Raw genomic sequence first — 18,539 nt, 5'->3', positions numbered from 1 at the left:
TTGGGCACCTGTGTGTGGCCCACAGAGCAGGGTATGGGCTGGTGGCAGCTTCGTGCTGAATTGACTGGTGCCCTGAGCGTCCTCCATTTTGGGATGCCCAGACCCTGTCATTGGAATCGGTAGATTCCTGATGGAGACAAAATGGCCCCTCGGCCTCTTGCCTTCCATCGCCTGTTACCTTGATCTTCCCGAAGTCCCGGGAAGCCCTGACTCTGTCCCTTCCCCCTGACTGGCTGTTGAGTGGAAGTTCTACATGTCGTAGTATGGGGGAAGTGCTGACCAGACTGGCTGGAGCCTTCCCAACGACCTGATGTTGTGGGTACGCCTGTGGTTGGGACCTGGGTGAATGTAGTGTTTGACGAATACGCATTCTGTGTTGTGGGTGTCTAGTATCTGGTGTTTGACACAATGACTGAGACAGCCCTGCCCGAAAGTGGTATGAATGCAGTATGCAGTGTTGAATGGCTGGGTACTTGTCCCAATACACAGCTTGTTGTGAGTGTCTGGAGAGAAGTGAATGGCCTGAATGCACTGTGTGCCTGATTGGCTGCCTGCCTGAATGCCCTTCGCCGTGATTGGATGCTTGAGAGGAATGAATGGGAGATCAACAGTATATCTGGGGACCTCTCACTGCTAGGAATCGTGTTCAGAAGCTGAAGTTCACTAGGACGAGTAACTGGAATAACTGAAGCTTAACCTTGAAGCCCTGCTGGACGAGAAGAATTGCTGTTGCTCTCCTTCGCAATCTGAAAGCTGCTGTGTCTCCAAGGACTGGCCCAGAGAGGACCTGGTAAGAAGCCCTATTCCTGAGCTACAAGGGACCATTGTGCACCAGCTGATCGTTGCCAAAGCTCCCTGGTAGACAGACCTTCGACAGGCTGCCGACCCGAGACGGGGACTGCCGCGGAATCCCAAAGAGAAGCGCCCAGACTGTTGTCCGCCACTGTTGACGACCACCGTTGCCGACCGGAGCCGCCGTGCTCCCGTTTGCCTAAGAACTTCCGAATCCAAGGATGCTCTCATCTGCATCGCCGCCGTCTTATCCCGCTGGAGAAGGCCTGACCGTCGACGCGCCGAGGAGCATCCACCAGTGGGTTTCCCGCCACCCGAGGACCACAGAGATGCCGATGACTCGACGCCCTTGCTGGGCCACAGTTCTTCAAACTCTTTGCGGTCCTGAACTATTGACACCGAGGTGCCCCGCACGCCTCTTCCTTGCAGGACGTTTACGCTTCCCCGTCAACGAGCACCGCTAGGAACGAAGCTGCCACTTCTCCATCGTAGCTCTCCTTGTTCTCCGTCGGACATTCCACGACCCGTGACTCCTGCCTTAAACGGAGGGCACTCAAGAAGGGCCGTCGATTCCCCGACGAGGAACGCTACAATGCCAGGTACTTCGGGGTTGCAGAACTATTGGGAAGTCTCTTGTGAACAATATATGGACTGGGCTTGTTTCTTTATTCTACAGGTTGCCCAGGTGGGGTGATCTCCCTACACAGAACTGTGTTTAACGGTAGTGAACAGTATTTCTACCAGTTGTTCTCATCAACTGCTTTCCTCCTACCTCTATTATTGGTTTCCTTTACAAACTGATTTGTGTGTCATTTAACCGTACAGTTAATGCACTTTAAAGAGATCTACTAGTAATTGTGGTACCACGTAGAACTGTATATATTTGCCATTATAGATAACCGAGTACAAAGTGAGTTATTGTGATATTATATATAACCTTGACTATTAATTATATAAAGACTGTGTTTTAACTGATACCGTGTGTGGACATTCCTTTGTGGGTGCTTGGGGACTACACTGTACTTAAGAACCAGCCTGCATCACCTCCCAAGAAGCTAGGCCTTGATTGCTCGTCCATTGCTACCTTATTGAGAATCTTGGAAGGGGTCCTCAGTGCCTCTCGTCTACCAAATAGAGAGTGGAAGTACAGACCCCCCCTCCTGTCCCTCACAGTACCCACGATGGAAGCTCCACGCCCGACTTCCTCACTGGCTCCCCAGTGGAGCAGATGGAGTCAGGCGGCACCGGCCCACGATCTCTTGGGTCTCTGCTCCCATGGGTGTGGCCATTTTGCTGCGAGCGCGCATGGACATGGGTCCAGCACCATGCCATAGCAATGCACGCTGTGACGGGCGTCCCGCGCTGGCATGGTAGCGGCACCGGAGGCTACAGCCTTGCTCCCATACCACAAGGGTTACTTAAACCCAGTGCAGAAGGAGACTGACGCATTGTAACACGCTCCTATCTTTGGCAGCCATTTCCTTGGTTTTGCCTCGCCTTGCTGTCCTGCCTTCGCCTTGTCATCTTTCCTGAGCTCTGGCTGGACCTTCTCTGTCTCCCTTCCTAGGCTTCCTGTTCTGTCTGCTCTGGAGCACTCTCTGTTTCCTGACATTGACGGCTGGTGGGGTTTCTTGGGGTCTACCTGTTCCTACCCTAGTTTTCCATTCCTTCCCTGCCCCAGAACTTCCCACCTCTGCTCCAGTTCAACCAACACCAGCCTGCTCTCTAGTTCAGCGTTCTCGCTGTTCCTACACCACATAAATCCCAGGGAGCAGTTCCGTTGTGTGGAGTGCCGGTCCCTGAGCATCCTTCAGTATGCCCTCTCTGGGGAGGCTCTAGGATTGGTTCCTCACCACGACCTACCATACTGCACCCCCCGAGGAGGCGAGAGTCTGGTTCTTAGCATTTTGATTAATCAGGAATAATAGTTTTCAAACATCGTTGTGGCACAGTGCCTGACCGAAACAGTCCATTCTAACTGGAAACCCAATTATGTGTAGGTCATGTTTTTACCTGACCTGACACAGCCATATCAGACATGCGAAGTAGTCTCATCATCTGCCCAGGGACTGAAAATCAAAGATTTATTTAATTTGCTCGAAAGCGCAACAGAAGAATCCGATAATTGTTTAACAAAGAGTTGCTTAGCCTTTGCTGGAGGATGATGAATAAGAAGAATGGTTAAAGATTCTGTAGGAGAACAGTTTGGTTTACCATGAAAAGAATCTCATCAGAAGTCAAAATTAAATGTATTGAGATGTCTCCATTTAAGAACTGATTTGAAAATAATAGCAACCCTACCCCCTCTGTTTTTCTAAGGAGCGAGTAGTGCGAAGGAGTTACTGATTTTGCATGTCCAGATGTTACATTAAACCAGAACTCTGTAATGAACCTCATATAGCTTTTAACATAAAGGATTAGATCATGGATAAATAAATCATGCTGCACTCCAGAGCAGACATTAATTAGGGAGCACGGATGGTGCTATTTACAGGATTTTTAGTGGAAGATTAGAATTCAGGATCCAATTTAATATGATTTTGTCAAATGTTCTTTGTGTGATAGCATAAGCATGATTTGTAAAAAGCCCTGAGTACCTCCAATGAATATAATATGTTGACATATTGAAAAAGAACGCACTTGCGGAACAAACTCTCTATTGACTGGTAACAGGGTTGCAGTTGTAGTGAAGGGGAGAATCTCAGACATGCTCCAGTTGTTTGCTAATCCAGCAAACCACTGAAATAGGTTTATCTCAACCACAGTAGGGTCTAAGTGTGGAGATCAGAAACATAGAAGACCATATCATCTACATAGAGGTAAATGGGCGAAACTACTCTATAGCAATGAAACAGACTAATTCTGAGAACAAGTTTCAGTTACCAGGGCAAAAAAACTCTCACGAGAGACCTCCTTTCCTAGTACCTGTCACAGATGGCACCTCCTCTTGATAAAGCACCTCCTCCCTAACCTAGGCATTCCTCCCTATCCCTGGTTAGTAGACACTTAGTGTCACCTTCAGTATACTAACTGGCTAAATAAACTGTGATGTTAACCTAAAGGCATGTGGCCATATCAAACTAAATTCCCTCTGGGACTTCCTAGGTTTCCCTACTTTACCAAGTTGTTAGTGTTCTAAATGGGTATGGGGATTGTGCTTTACAAACACCCTGCTTGATTTGGTCTTTCTTCTATCACCCTCCTATCTTTTTCCTCTCCCTCTCTATACTTCTCTTCCAACACTCTGTTTCCAAGTCGAGCCGCCTCTACTCCCTTCCTCTTCTATCCCTCTGATGTCTGCCATACTTTCTAGGCCTCACATCCACCCTTTGATATTACTCCTCCCTCCTCTTCACTAAGACTCCCTCTGCCACACTGCTACTCTCTCCTCACCTAACCACACACGTTACTCTTTCAAGCACACTCACAGCGCCACTTACACTCGCCGATATTTCATCTTCTCCAGAAATCACCTGCACACTCCACTGCTCCTTCCTGCCTCCTGCTGGCCTCTTGGTCTGCCACCTCTTCCTCTGACCTCACCCGAACAACCCACACCACCCTCCTCCCTGTGGAGGATTGTTCTCTCCTTTGTGCTGCGTGCTTTGTCTCAGATCGTATATGTTGACTCTTGAAAAATGAAAGAGTCTGGCAAGCATGAGGCATGGTGTGAGACAAAGAGGTACTGCATAACAGAACAAAGGAGAATAGCGAAAGGAACCCTCTCAACTGTTACCATCTGCCTCAGGACTGGCTCTGGATTGCTTCCTGGTAGGCCTCCCACACCCGGCTAAGAGTAGCTGCCATCCCCTCTTGACATGGCCAGGGTGCTGGCCTTGTCACACACACTCCTATATAACAGTGTATGCAGAGATGCTTGAGCATTAGTCACTACCCTTGCAATGGGTACCTTGTATAAAAGTTACCTCCATCTAATAACATTTTCAACAAAGACAAATCTACAAAGCATGACCCACATAAATTCCCCCTCAACTGAGTCAAAACCCTTTTCAGCATCCAAAAAAGCAGCTATCACATTCTGGTCCGGTAAGCGGTACCAGATAGCATTAAATAACTGTCTTAATATTTAAGTGAGTGGCACGCCCAGAATAAAATCAGACTGATCCATGTGTGTGTGAGATATGTGATATGATATACAGACGGAGTCGTTTAGCTATAATTTTAGCTAATATCTTAAATCTCGTTTAATGCATTGACTAGAAGGCTTCTCTTTCTTTAAAAGGATGGTCAAGTTGGCCTCATTCATTGAAGAAGGTAGCAATCCCTTTTGATAAGCCTCACGGTTACCCAAACATCTCTCCGAAGTGGAACCCAAAAGTAGTTGCTGAAAATCTTTACCAAAAAATGCCCAGCCAAAAAAAAATCCGGAAACAAAACCACGTTTCAGATCTTTGTTTACACATTTGAGAAATGTGTATACTTCATTAAAGACAATTCTATGTTTTGTGCAAATGTAGGTTTTCTGAGATTATAGCTGTTCTACTGATAATTTAACCTAGGTATTGCCCAATTGTAACTTTAATTCCCTTGATTTTCTGTCGGTCTGTCCCTCTCTCGACATAAACACACGCACGCATATATTATAGAGAATCGGCTAATAGCTCAAGCGCATATCATTCAACTTGGGAACATGAGGAAGACGTGCAGCACGGGGTGGGTAATAACTGTTACATCAGTGTAGAAACTGCAAGAATCCGATATAAATCACCAATGTATTAAATGTATTATCACCATCATCAATGAAACGTGGCTGGTAATGTGTATATAATGGTCCTCACCAATGATTGCGTCTGGTGACATTGAAATGCTGTCACGAGCCAAATTATAGAAGCATAATTAATCACCGCCTGTAGCCTTCATCGCTAACGTATGCATATTAACATTTTTTGCATATATTGGACACATTATGAAATGTATAATATATGTAATACATATGAGTGGTGCCATTTGAAGAAACATTGTCACTAATCAAATGTCTGTTCCCTTGTCTGTACTTATGACATATGGCTCTATTGATGACTTGAACAATAATATAACACATACTCTCATTGTCCAGCATTACTTGAACGATACCTTCACATACTGTTAAGTCACCAAGTGTTGTGCATTCTTTCATTTGCACAAGTCCAGTGGTTGCGAATGCGCATTATAATGACCCATGTTGCTGCTTTGTGGCTTATTGTACATATTGTCTGCACATACATCAACTCCAAACTTACAAAAAAGCAATTTAAACCTTCTGCCATTTCCCCCCTTTCTCTCCTACCTACAGTTCTCACTCTCCGCCTTCACACCCAATGCCTCTTCCACCAACACTGCCTTCTCCAGCTTCCAATCCCTGCTACATGACTCATTCTCCTCTCACTTCCCACTGCTTACTTTCACCCCTAAGTCTCAGCATCCTCAGCCATGGGTCACCCCATTCATACATTCTCTCCACATAGATATGCATTGGCTGCTGCGAAAATGGAGGCGTACCCACTACCATGAGGACCTGCAACTCTACCTCTCCACCCTGAACACTCTCAAGTCCACTCTTGATAGAGTGAAAAGGGAATTCTACCTAACCCTCGTTGACTTCAGTCCAACCATCCTTGCCCGGCTACAATGCACCCTAAATTCACTCCTCACTCTTGCTAAGTCTATGACTATCAGCTCCACAGCTAATGGCCTAGCTGAATACTTTGCTGCAAACATTTCCAAAATTAGAGACTCTCTCCTGACCTTCCTCACACTCCCTCCTCTTACATTTTACACTCCATCATCATCCTCTGCATCTATCTCCCACTTTAGTCACCCTAATACTGACGAAGGATATCTCTACTGATGAAGGCTAACTCCTCTTGTGTCACATTTGACACTCTTGCTCCTCAACTAGTTTAGCCAATTGCCCCTTTAGTGGCCTCTCACCTTGCTGAACTCTTGAACGTGTCATTCAACTCTGCTTTCCCTCTGTTTTCAAAACAGCCGGGATCAACCCTCTCCTAAAAAATCAAGGGGCTGACTCCAATCTACCGGCTAGCTTTTGCCCTGTGTCTCTCCTTCTGTACTACTCTAAAGTGCTCAAAAGCATTGAGTGCAGCCATCTTACCAATTTCTTAGACATCCACAACCTTCGACACCCCTTACAAGCGGGCTTCTGCTCCTGTCCCTCCACAGAAACTGCTCTCATGAATGTTTCCTACTTCATCGCCTCTGCTAAGCACTCCAACCTATCCTCTATCCTAATTCTCCTTGATTTGTCTGCTGACTTTGACGCAGTTGATATCTCTAATCTCCTTATCACACTTTCTTCTTGGGATTCGCCATCAAGCCATTGCCTGAATTGAATCCCACCTTGCACCTCACCAATTATCTGTCTCCTGGAGCAACACCTCTCAAATCGCTCTTTTAAGTATATTGGTGTTAACAAGGCTCTGTCTTGGGTCTGCTCCTCTTTACACTCTACACTTCTGCTCTTGTGGCACTCATCTCCTACTTTGGGTTCTCGTACCAACTCTTCACGGACAACACCCATATCTTCTCTTTTCCTGAATTCTCCTCTGATCTCTCTATCAAAATTTTCAGCTGTCTCTCTGCCATTAAATAGTGGATGGCTTTGCGCTCTCTGCTGTTGAAATCTATCAAAATAAAGGTTTTTGCTGCGCCAAAAGCTTTCTATCTTCTCTTCCTCTGCCTATCTAGTTCCCATCTGACACTCTCCCCTACTCTTCTTCAGCTTGAAACCTCAGCGTCATCTATGATCCTTCTCACATCTTCTCTACTTTCCTCTCTAAAAATCGGGCTCCTCCTTCCTTTCAACACTGCCAAGCATCTCTTAACCACTCTTGTCTTCTCTAAATTGCACTACTGTGCCAGCTTCCTCTTTGGTCTCCCTAACTATGCTTTCTTTCCTCACGACCAAAGATCATTAACTTTGCTACCAGGACTCTCTTTGAACTCCCTCACTTCACACCTACTTCCTCGTACCGTCACCAGGCTGGATGGATGATAGAAAAAAGGGCCAGATTTAAATGTCTTCTCCTGGTTCACAAATCTATCCACTGTAAGGCACCACTGTATTCTCTATTCAACTCTACAAGCCTTCTTGTAATCTCTGCTCTGCCTCCTCAACTACCCTTGTGGTTCCTCGCCCTCCCTGTGCTTCCTCTCACTCCCACTCCTTTTCTCCTCTTGGTCCACTTGCATGGAAATCTCTTCCACGCACTTCCGAGAACCAGTCCACACACATTTGATCAAAACCAAACTAAAAGCCTAATTCCTCACCTTGTTATCCTCTTAACCTGTCTCTGTTCTGCCTGCTAGCTAAAAATGTTCCCTGGCTTCGTTTCATCTGCTTCCACTGCAGCACTTCACCCATCATAGTCACATCTCGAGCCCAGCTGCCTGTACCTTTTACCTGCACTTAAAAATGTAAATGCGCATTGTCTTTAATCTATGTATGTCCGCTTCTGTATTGTCTCCGGTGACTGTTCTATTTGCTTCCCTCCACAACATGGTCAGAATGCGACCCGCCCCCCGTTGTAAGAAGCACACTGCTTCTCGTCAAATCTGATTTCTTATCTATTATATGTGCTTTTGTGATCAAAAAAGCATTGTTCCGCCTGTATATAAATAAATACAAATGAATAAATAAAATCTTTCCACTGGAGAGGTACGAAGTGACACCTACATGAAAAGTGCTGAGATCAGGAGTGTAACTACCAGGCAGAGCGAGCAGCTCCCCCCTCGCCCAAACCCCTCCTGCACTGACTCGACAGTGAAGGGAGCCAGGACTTTATGGGCAGTCTGGGACATTTGGGGTAGTTTGTGCCTCTGTTAGAGCAGTCTTGAGGGCTGCACAAACAGTACCACGTGTCCTGACAGGCAGCTGCTCCCACTTCTCTAGCAGGGCCTTACACTGGGTTGCAAATCCTTCTTTTTTTCCACACTTTATCTTGGACAATTAATTTCTATTCGGCAGCTGTTTTAATAGTAACTGCAGCAGGTAGCTTGTCGGGCGTGCAAGTAGTCCCTTTTCTCTCACAATTCTCTGCTCCTGTTGAGCATCAATGTTTGGGATGTTAGAGCTCCTCCATTTGGCTTTTCAATCCGTGCTTTTTCCTAATTAACCTGAATCTCAAAGTAAATCTCTTTATAAAGTGAATTGGTCCATGTCTACTTGTTTTCTCAAAGAACCTGCAAAGCTTTTTATGGAGTGTCAAACAATGTCTACAAAAAAAGTTACTTTATCACACAGGCTTGTCTGAGATGTGTCAGTTTTGGACATAGTGCCAACATAGAGGAATGTTTGCAAGCATCTCAAGGTTACCCATGTCCAGTGTGAAATAAAGACCTAGTCTTGGCTTTTAGGCTCACGTCATACTGCATTGGTACTTGAAGACCTACATTTATAATGTGTACACTCGCTGTGATGCAGTGAAGTGCCCTCATTGCAACGGGTAGCTCCCAGTGGAGTTGGCGGGATGGGGCATGGAAGGACATGCAAGCGGGTGGTTGGTCTGTCTCTCTTCCTTGACCACTCATTGGGAAGCCCAGATTCCCATGAAGAAAAACAACCGCCTTTTTCCTTACACGCCTCCCCTGCTCCTGCCATGTTGGATGCTCCCCTGGCTGGACCTGCTCAGGAACCCGAGACAAAGGCAATACACTCTGGTTGCATGCCGCACACTTGTGGATTCTACAAAACACTCTTATAGTGCGCATTCTCCAGTGATCGAAGTGAGTGGGAACGGTCGGGAATGGTGTTCCACTGATTTTATGATTTCTGTTTACCATTCTTCTACTTTTTACGGCCATATTCACCATTCTATACAGAGGATTTGGTGATTAATGTCCTTGTGCAAGTGTAAAGTTTTAATGGGAGCCTAAGTTACTCACTTAGACTATTGCAATGCTCCGGCCGCAATACCTTGTCACATGTGGCAATAGGCTCCCGCCTGCTCTCTCCCCTGCCAAGACCACAGATCTACTACTTTTTTCGGTACATTTCCACCACTGACATTGTCACTGCACTAGATAGCACACTTTGTTCCTAGGTGCTTAAAAATCCGTGTTGTAAGACTTACTTTTTCTGACAGGTTTTTTTTCTCTCTCGCACACTTGTAACTACATAATATAGACCCTTTACCAGCCGCGATCATCTGCACCTCTCACCATTGTTGTTGCCTTTAGTGATGTCATACGTGTCATGCATGACACCATGAAAAATCTATACATTCTTATTGTGGCAATAAGACCAGAGGCGGCGGGCCAATACCGCCCCAGGTAATGCCCCCGGTGCCGTAGTTACAGGGCTGAGCGTAGCGAGGGTCTTAATGAAGCCCCGGAGGCATTACCGTGGGCGGTATTGGCCCTCCGCCGAGGGTCTTATTGCCATTAGCAGCCCGGCCCGTTGGACTGGGGTGCGAATGGCATTTTTTTTTGTTTCGCTTGTTTCGAAACAGAAAAAAATAAAAATATCCAAATGAAAAAAATGGCCGCCGGGAAAGGGAAAACGTAGTCTGTTTTCCCTTTACATGGCGGCCATCGGGAGCGGACGCGCTGAGAACACAAGTGTTCCCAGCGCGTTCGCTCCCAAGACCAGAAGAAAAAAGAAGGTAAGTGGGGTTGGGAGGATGGAAGGGAGGGGGACGGGGAAGGGAAAAAAATAAATAAATGAATTAAATAAAGTACCACGGTCTCCGGCGGGGGACGATGGAAGACTCCAGCCATGTGGAGTCTCCACTTGGCTGGAGGTTTCCATCGTCCCCCGCCGGAGATCGCAGGATAGAAGGTAAGTCGGGTGGGGTGGGAGGTGGGAGGAGGGTGGAAAAAATAAATTCTTACCTGAGTCCCCGGCGGGGGACGAACGAAGCCTCCAGCCACGGGGAGGCCCGGAGCCTGGATTGCCCCGTTTCGAGCCTCCTCATTGGCTGAGGGGCTGCCACGCCCCTCGCCGGGAACAGAGTAGCCGGCACGCATGGCGTAAAAGGGAATACCGTGTGGTATAGCTCGCAAATGAGCCAATCACCACGCAGTATTCCCGTTGCGCCGCGCGTGCCGGGTGCTAATGTGTGGTAATGTAAGTGATGCCTTATGTCACTGGGACTCAAAAGCATTTTATTAGCCGACTATATATACAAAAAACAGGTATGGTAGCTCAGTCACTGGAGGTCCTGCTGCAAATATTGTCGCGTGAGTTGTATTTTGTGTGTTTCGTTTTTAGCCACAAAACGCGACATGATCTCATCAAACGGTCACATTTTGGACTGCTTGTGGTTGGGTTTGCACTTAGCAGGATTGGGTGCGCAGTGACCCTGGGATGCTTCTGTCACTAGATGGCCGCTGTTGTCTTTCTGTCCCCTGTTTGATCACGTGCCTGTTGACTTCACTCGCGCCTGCATGACTTCCCCGAGTACACCCGCACATGTCCTGAGCGTGTGCACGCATGTCCTGCTGTTCCCGGCACACCCTTGCTGGCGGTGTGAGCTGATCTCTGCCCGGCTGGTTCATCCACACCCAGACACCTGAGCCGGGGAGGCCCTGCCCTGAGCCGGGCCTAGCACTGTATGCGGCATGCGCCTGCGTGGCCCCTGCGCACCTCGCTCGCTCTAACGCCCGCTCTCCTCTCTGCTTCCTCACAGAGCTGCTGCTGGATGACCTCATCATCACCCACTCGCTGTTCCTGCCAACGGAGCGCTTCCTGTTCGAGCTGCAGCACCAATATCCTTCCCGGCCTCCTGGAGGTGTACTGCGGCAGGGACGGCTGCCAGGGGCGGCGGTGACGCAGTGTCATTCCCTGTCGCAACACTCACACTTGTCTGTCTGTGTCTGTGCCAGGAGAGCGAGTGTGGCTGGGCCTATCCTGCAGGGTGCCAACGAGTCCCGCAAAGTGAAAGCATTACTTGCAAGGGGTTCAAATGTCTCTCCACTGCATTTCTGCCAGAAGGACACCCCTCAAGTGTCCTACAAAGTTCCAGTGCGTTCCTCAGTTGTATGTTCAGACTGCAAGCGAGGGGTCCTTGCCAAGCCGAGGCTATACCTGCACTGCTGCATCGCTACCAAGTTTGTGAAACCTCCATCCAGTCCTGCGCCTTCCCACCACCTCAGCATGCTGGGACTTGTAGGCTCATACTTACAAGCTCCAGCATACAAGTGGGAAGAAAAAACACAGGACTGGCTCGAAGTGTCAAGCATGGAACTGGGCAACTTGGCAGCCACTCGGATGAGAATGAGTGTTCCCTCTTACACAAAGCCATCATTGTTGTGTCCCGCCTTAAACCTACTGGTCATGAGTAGGCTATTGTTTAACCCCAGGGGACTGTGCTTGCATCTAACCGTGCCTGCTCAGAACATTCACTAAAGATAGGGGTGCCTTGTAATCTAAGTCCTTGTGCCGTTACATTGACCTACTGATTCATTTCCAGCTCCTGTAATCGAGGATCACTCCTGTGTCCTTGTGTTACTGTTTATCCGCACCTGCTGGTCATTACTGTGCTGATTCTCGTACCTCCCGATCATTCATGTGCCCTTTTCATAACCGCTGATCATTATTTATTTATTTATTTATTGGGTATTTATAAACAAATGGGGCCTCATTACGAGTCTGGCGGTAACCGAGCCGGAAAAACCAGCAGGTTACCGCCGGACTCGTATTACCATTCCGCCTCTGTGATTCCCACAATAACCGGGGCATTACGACACCGGTGACCCGGGAATTCCGAAGGCGGAATTGTGTAAATCCCCATTCCCATGGACTCCATGGGGATGGGGACAATGGAAACACTGGTTCCGTCTATGACGGAGCCGGTGTTTCCATTTACGCCTGCAGGCGGGTCGTGTTAAACCCGCCAGGTCAGACCTGGTGGGAGTGACACCTCCCGCTTGCAGGGCTCTTAATCAGCCGGTCCGGAAAGAACAGTGGTGGCGGTTTTACCACCACCGTTCTTTCCGGACCGGCAGGGTCGTAATGAGGCCCATGGTGTTTCAAGGCGCAAGACAAAAAAAAAGAGGGGGCCAAGGAAGAAAACAACAGTAACGGTCCGACTAGGCCTTGTGTCATTCGGATTGTACAAGTGCAGTAACCAGAAGGGATGGGGGCGCAAGGGATAATGATAAGGTGGGAGGGATGTGTGGGGCAGAGTGGAGGCATGGGGGGGACAGGGGGGCCCCTGGGGCTAGGCAAGTGCTAAGGGGAGGCCAGGTGGGCAGGTGCCAGGGGATGCACGGTAGTGAGGAACACATGCTAAGTGCAAAGACCAGGCTCGGTAGGGATGCACACCCTGCCAGGCTAGTCAGGGAAAGGGGGCACAGAAGGGCAAGTGCAGGTTGCGGGGGAGCGAGGGTGTCGGGGAGACCGTGGTGCTGGGGTAGACTTGGCAAGGAGGGCCTGGTGCGCTGTAGGACTCGGGAGGGACCAGGCTGCCAGTCAATGCGGCAGAGAGGGACATTAGCAGGGGAGGGGGAGAGGAAAGGAAGAAGCTCTTCCAACTCCCTCAGGGTCAGTCGCTTCTCCAAGCAACAAGTTGGTGGTAGATCTTTTTCTTTGGCTGGAGTCTCCCACTGGAACAGCCTCCCTGCCTCTCTGAAACTTGAGGAGAACCATCTCCGGTTCTGGAAGAACCTCAAGACCTTGCTCTTTGCTTCTGCTTCTCTCTTCCTCTCTGCTGCTGATTTCCTGTCTGATACTGCACTGGTCACCTGGCTATCCTCTGATATCGGGCCCAGGTCCCTTCCTTCCCATTTGCATACCTGCAGTGCCTCCCGGCAACCCTTGCACTTGGGTCTGTATATGTAACCCTACAGTCCCCCTACCTGCACTTTTGGACACCTGATGTCTGCACTTACTCTTGCACCTGCCACCTGCTGGCCACACTTCTTGTTATTGTTTTGATCCCATGTACAGCACTGCCTCCTTCCCTTTCCCCTGACACTTTTCCCCTCCCTGTCCCCTGCACTCTCAATGTCACTTGGCCTAGTAAGATTGTTGTCTTATGTTCTCCCTTCCTTGCCTCGTGGCGCTTTGAAACACTTGTCTATAGGCGCATTACAAATGCCATACCATATCAAGAGAAAAGGAGGGTCTTGAGAAGCTTCCGAAACTTGAGGAGATCCGGTTCATGCCTGAGAGGGACAGGGAGACCATTCCAGAGAGGGGCTCCTGCCGAAGAGAGATCTACCCCCTCCCACCACGCTCTGCTTGGAAAAGTATCTGATCTGCAGAGAGTTGGAGCTAGAAGACTGATGGGCTCTAGCATGGAGGTATTTAGGAAGAGAAAGTTGGATGTAGTGGGGTCCTTCCAGATAGCCTTGTGGATAACGAAGAGGGTCTTGAACTTGATCCTCGCAGCCACTAGGAGCTAGTGGAGAGATTTTAGGCTGGAGAGATGCGGTCCCTGGGCTTGAGGCCAAGGATAAGTCTTGCAGTCCTATTCTGGATTAGTTGAAGGGGGCGAAGGGAGGATAATAGCAGATTGAGGAAGAGGCTGTTGCAGTAGTTCAGCCTAGAAAGGACCAGATCTCTGGAGACATTGAGTTTCTGGGGGAAGGTGAGGAAAGGGAGCATGCCTCTTAGGAGCTGAAGCTGTAAAGTGGGCCTTCTTGACAAGTTCCGCGATATGAGGAGAGGAGTCGACGATGACGCCAAGGTTTTTTGCCTCACAAGAGAGTGAGTGGACCCATGGTTGGCGGCCAGAGAGGAGGAGGGAACGAGGGAGCAGGGGTCTCAATGAGAAGGATCTCAGTCTTACTGGTATTAAGGCAGAGATTGTTAGCGGTGGACCAATCTTGAATATCAGCCAGACAGTCAGGAATGAGAGAGGAAGAAGAGGAGGCAGTGGAGGGAAGCTTGAAGGAGATCTGTGTGTCTTCCACATAACACTGGAAGTGAGGAGAGAAGGTGGAGATCAAGTGGGCCAGAGGTGCAAGGTAGATGTTGAAGAGCCACGGCGAGTGGATAGAGCACAGGTGGACGCTGCAGGGGAAGAGTGTGGTGGAGTAGAGGAAAGGGCCCAGTTGAAACTGGCAAGGTCGGTCAGATAGGAAGGAGGTCAACCAGTCCAGTGCCAGGTCCGTGATGCCAAGGGTATCACAGAGCCGATTTACATGGGTGGCATGATAGACTGCATCAAAGGCAGCAGAAAGATCGAGACGAATGAGAACGGAAGAAGCGTTGGAATCGAGATTTGGGAGCAACTCTTCACAGGTGTTCAGGAGAGCCGTTTCCATGCCTCTGGCTGCTCTGAAGCCATACTGGTGGTTGTGGAGACAACCAACAGATTCAGTGTGGTGGATCAGTTGAGAGATGACCAACTTCTCCAAGAGTTGCCCAGGAAGGGGGTAATGGAGATAGGGTGGTAGTTAGCCGGGCAGGAAGGTTCGGCAGAAGGCTTTTTAAGGAGAGGGTGCACACGGTAGTGCTTGAGGGGTAGTGGGAAGGAGCCAGTGGCAAAAGAGTGATTGCAGAAATCAGCCAAGGCTGGAGCAAGGGAGGTAATGTTGGCTTTAATAGTTCTGGGGGAGCAGGGGAGCAGCTGTTTGTAGGGGACTTCCATAGAGAGGACTTATTTAGAAATCTCATCCGGTGCCATGGGCGAGAAGGAGGAGAGTAGATGGGAAGGGGAGAGCGGGGCCAAGGGAGGCCTGAGAGCGGGTGAGGGAGGAGGGATGGGAGTAGAGGAGAGTGAAGACAGCATGTCCAGAGTTTTGGTTGTGAAGTGGGAGGCCAGTGCAGTGGGCCTGAGATGGCAGAGGAGAAGTGGAGACTGTGGTAGGATTGGCGAGTTTCTTGCAGATTTTGAACAGTTCAGCCAGGTTGTTGGTGGCCCAGAGATGCAGGCTTGGATATGGGCCCTCTTCTTAGAGCAGATGGAGAGTCTGTATTGCCTTTCGAGCAGGCGGCAGGCCAGTCTGTCAGTGGATGTGCTTGAAGCCTGCCACATCCGTTCAGCAACTCTGCACTTGCATTTCAGGGAGGCTAGGTCTGAGTCATACCACGTGTTGCGCTTGGAGGCAGGCTTCATGTGGATCCTCATGCGTGCCCGTATGTGTAGCTGCCGATCACCAGCTTCCCCTATTTGCACCTGTGGATTAAATATTTGTCTTTATTTACAACTGATCAGAAGTGTTCCTCCGATGTTATACCTATTGATTCTTGGTGCACACCTATTTACAGTTTATGGCCATTCATGAGCCTGCGGCGGGGAGACATGCTGCTCATTAATGGGCACTTTGTGAGTTTGCCATTATTTACACCAGCTGATTAGTATGTATTCATTTACATCTGTTGCCCATGGACGCGCCTGCATGTGTACACTCTGATTAGTAGTGCTACATTATATGTACCTGGTCATTAGTGTGGCCTTATCTATTCTGGTTGTTCATTGACTTCCCTTTTCTTACACTTGTTCATCCTTAGTGTGTTTCCATACCTGTTAACCATTTCACTGTCGGTATTCCCACTTCCATGGTAAGCCTTTATGTATGCTCACTCTTCGTTAGTGTGTTTTTCCGTCTGTTGATCATGGGTGATAGTGTGCCCTTATGTGTGTCTGTTAATTCCTTGTATGCTCTTCTCGGATGCACGTCAGTGTGCCAAGATTGGCACATGCTGGCCATTACACTGCCCTCATTTATCTTTAATCATGATTCGTTTTTCTTTAGTTGGTAATTAAGAATGCCAGCTAGAATGTTTACATAAGGGAATACAGCCGGTACGGTCAGACACTAATGAACAACATATACAAGCACACATTAATGATCATTATGTATAAATGTGGGCACATTAAGCACAGGCATGCATACATGCGGGCACACTCATTTGCTGCAGGTACAAGAAGTACGATCAGAGAACTATAAATGAAGACATACTGATGTTTAACAAAAAATAGCACACTTATGAGCATTGTGTATAAACAAGGACACACTAAGGGTCACCAAGTGTAAAGTAGGGCATGCCAAGGATCAGCTTTTATGCATGTGCTTGTACTAATGATCAATAAATAAGGAGAAAGTAGTGCTCATTGGGTACAGGCCAAGGGCACACTAATGATCAGCAACTATAAGCAGCGGAGCAACAATGAGCACTCTGTACAACAAGACACTAAACATAAATAAGCATAAGAGACTAGTCATCATATTAGGGGCACACTACTGACTGGCAGGTATAAATGGGCCACCCACTAATACCAGGTACAAGCGCACACACTAATAATCAGCTGGTTTGCTTAGGTGTACACTATGATCAGCAGGCATGAATGAGGGCACGGCAATGACCAGTTAGTATAAATAATGACACATTAATGTGTATAATGTCTCATTAATGAGCTGACAGAAATGAGGTGCACTAATGTTCAAACATTAGCAGTAAGGGTGCACTACTGATCTCGAGGTACAGAAAGGGCACAGAAATGACAAGCATAAATCAGTAAGGGTACACTAATGATTATACATGCTAAACATTAGTGGGCCCTTATTTCTAACGCAAATCTCTTCTACCCATGTATAATTTGCGTGCCCTTAATTGCACCTGCTCGGTCCTGGGTCACACTGTGACAATTCATTTGCTTTGAATCCATGTGCCCCTCCGTCTGTTTTAAGCTTCTTTGTTTTTACCTTAACTGAGAGTGACTTTCTCCGGGGCTAGCGACTTCTCCTCGCCAAGCTGGGACCAGAGCGATGTCCTGCAGCGCAAGCAGGCTGTGCTGGCGGTGCTGCTGTACTTCATGGAGACGTACAAGGGGATCCTGCAGGAGGAGGAAAGTACCTTCAAACTCATCAAGGTGAGTCCAGGGGACGCTGGTGGCGCTGTGGGGCCAATGATCCTCTGTGGTCTGGTCCAGGCACCGCAGGGCTTCTGCACTGTGTCCTGCAGGTTCTCAGAGACTCAGTGGTTCCGGCAAAGGCAGGGGAGCAGCCGAGGCCCAGCGCCTGGAGATGATATAAGGCACAGTGTGATCATTGTGCCCCTCTACCCACGAGTGTCCACTTTCTCCAGCATCTCCGTTTCCACACAATGTACTTCTCAGTGCTGTTGGAGTCAGAAATCCTGGTCTCGGAGCAGTGGATTTGTTGTTTTTGTCTATTGCTGCAATAGGCCCAGAGAGTACTTAAAAAGAATACTGCATGCCTTCTGCTAAGTGACTGTACTCTCTCCGTTGAAAGCCCCTTACATTGGAGAGTATTTTGTGTACCTTCCCTTTTCATGTACTGCTGCCGAGAAGCACCAACACACTCCTTTTCCTTTTGTGCAGGTATTTGGGAATGCAAATGTTATGGTACTCGGGAGGATAGCTCCGGGGCAACGTGCTCGCCTTGGAAGCAAGACGACACGGAGCAACACAGGTTCGATCCGTGCTTAGAAACCTCTGGGTATTAAGCGCGTTATAAATAACCTATCATATCATATACTGTGGGATTGAAACCACGCAGTGCTGCCATGTGCATGGTCTCCAGGTGCTGTGGCAGGCCTGAAAGAGGTGGGGGTGGGTAGATTAGTGAGGATAGAAGGCAAATGCAAGATCGCTTGGTTCCTGTGTTGATGTATGCCATTCGGAATGTACGTAGGTAATGTGTGAGGGCCCCTTTCTAGGTGGTCTGTGGCCACGACAGACAGGCATTTATGTCCAGATGGGAGCTTTGTGTGCACGCCGGGTTAGGGTGCATCGGCTGGGGTGGTGGTTTATAAGCTGGTTGTAGAGGTGTTCAGTTCAGGGTCCAATAAACGCAAGTCATTGATGGGTTGACCC

General features: G+C 48.5%; 1 protein-coding gene across 1 annotated transcript in view; it reads left to right on the top strand.

Annotated features, from left to right (window-relative positions):
• RAPGEFL1 (Rap guanine nucleotide exchange factor like 1) overlaps positions 1 to 18,539 on the top strand; it is a 293,670-nt gene that overhangs the window by 140,342 nt on the left and 134,789 nt on the right. The window contains exons 2-3 of the mRNA XM_069634578.1: positions 11,439 to 11,517; positions 17,423 to 17,573. Coding sequence (XP_069490679.1) covers positions 11,439 to 11,517; positions 17,423 to 17,573 — 230 coding nt within the window. The remainder of the gene's footprint in view (positions 1 to 11,438; positions 11,518 to 17,422; positions 17,574 to 18,539) is intronic.

Source organism: Ambystoma mexicanum, chromosome 13 (genome assembly GCF_040938575.1).
Source record: "Ambystoma mexicanum isolate Mex_15411 chromosome 13, UKY_AmexF1_1, whole genome shotgun sequence".
NCBI classification, from domain to species: Eukaryota; Metazoa; Chordata; class Amphibia; order Caudata; family Ambystomatidae; genus Ambystoma; species Ambystoma mexicanum.
Note: the sequence above shows the minus strand (reverse complement) of the source record. Positions and strands in the feature narration are given on the sequence as shown.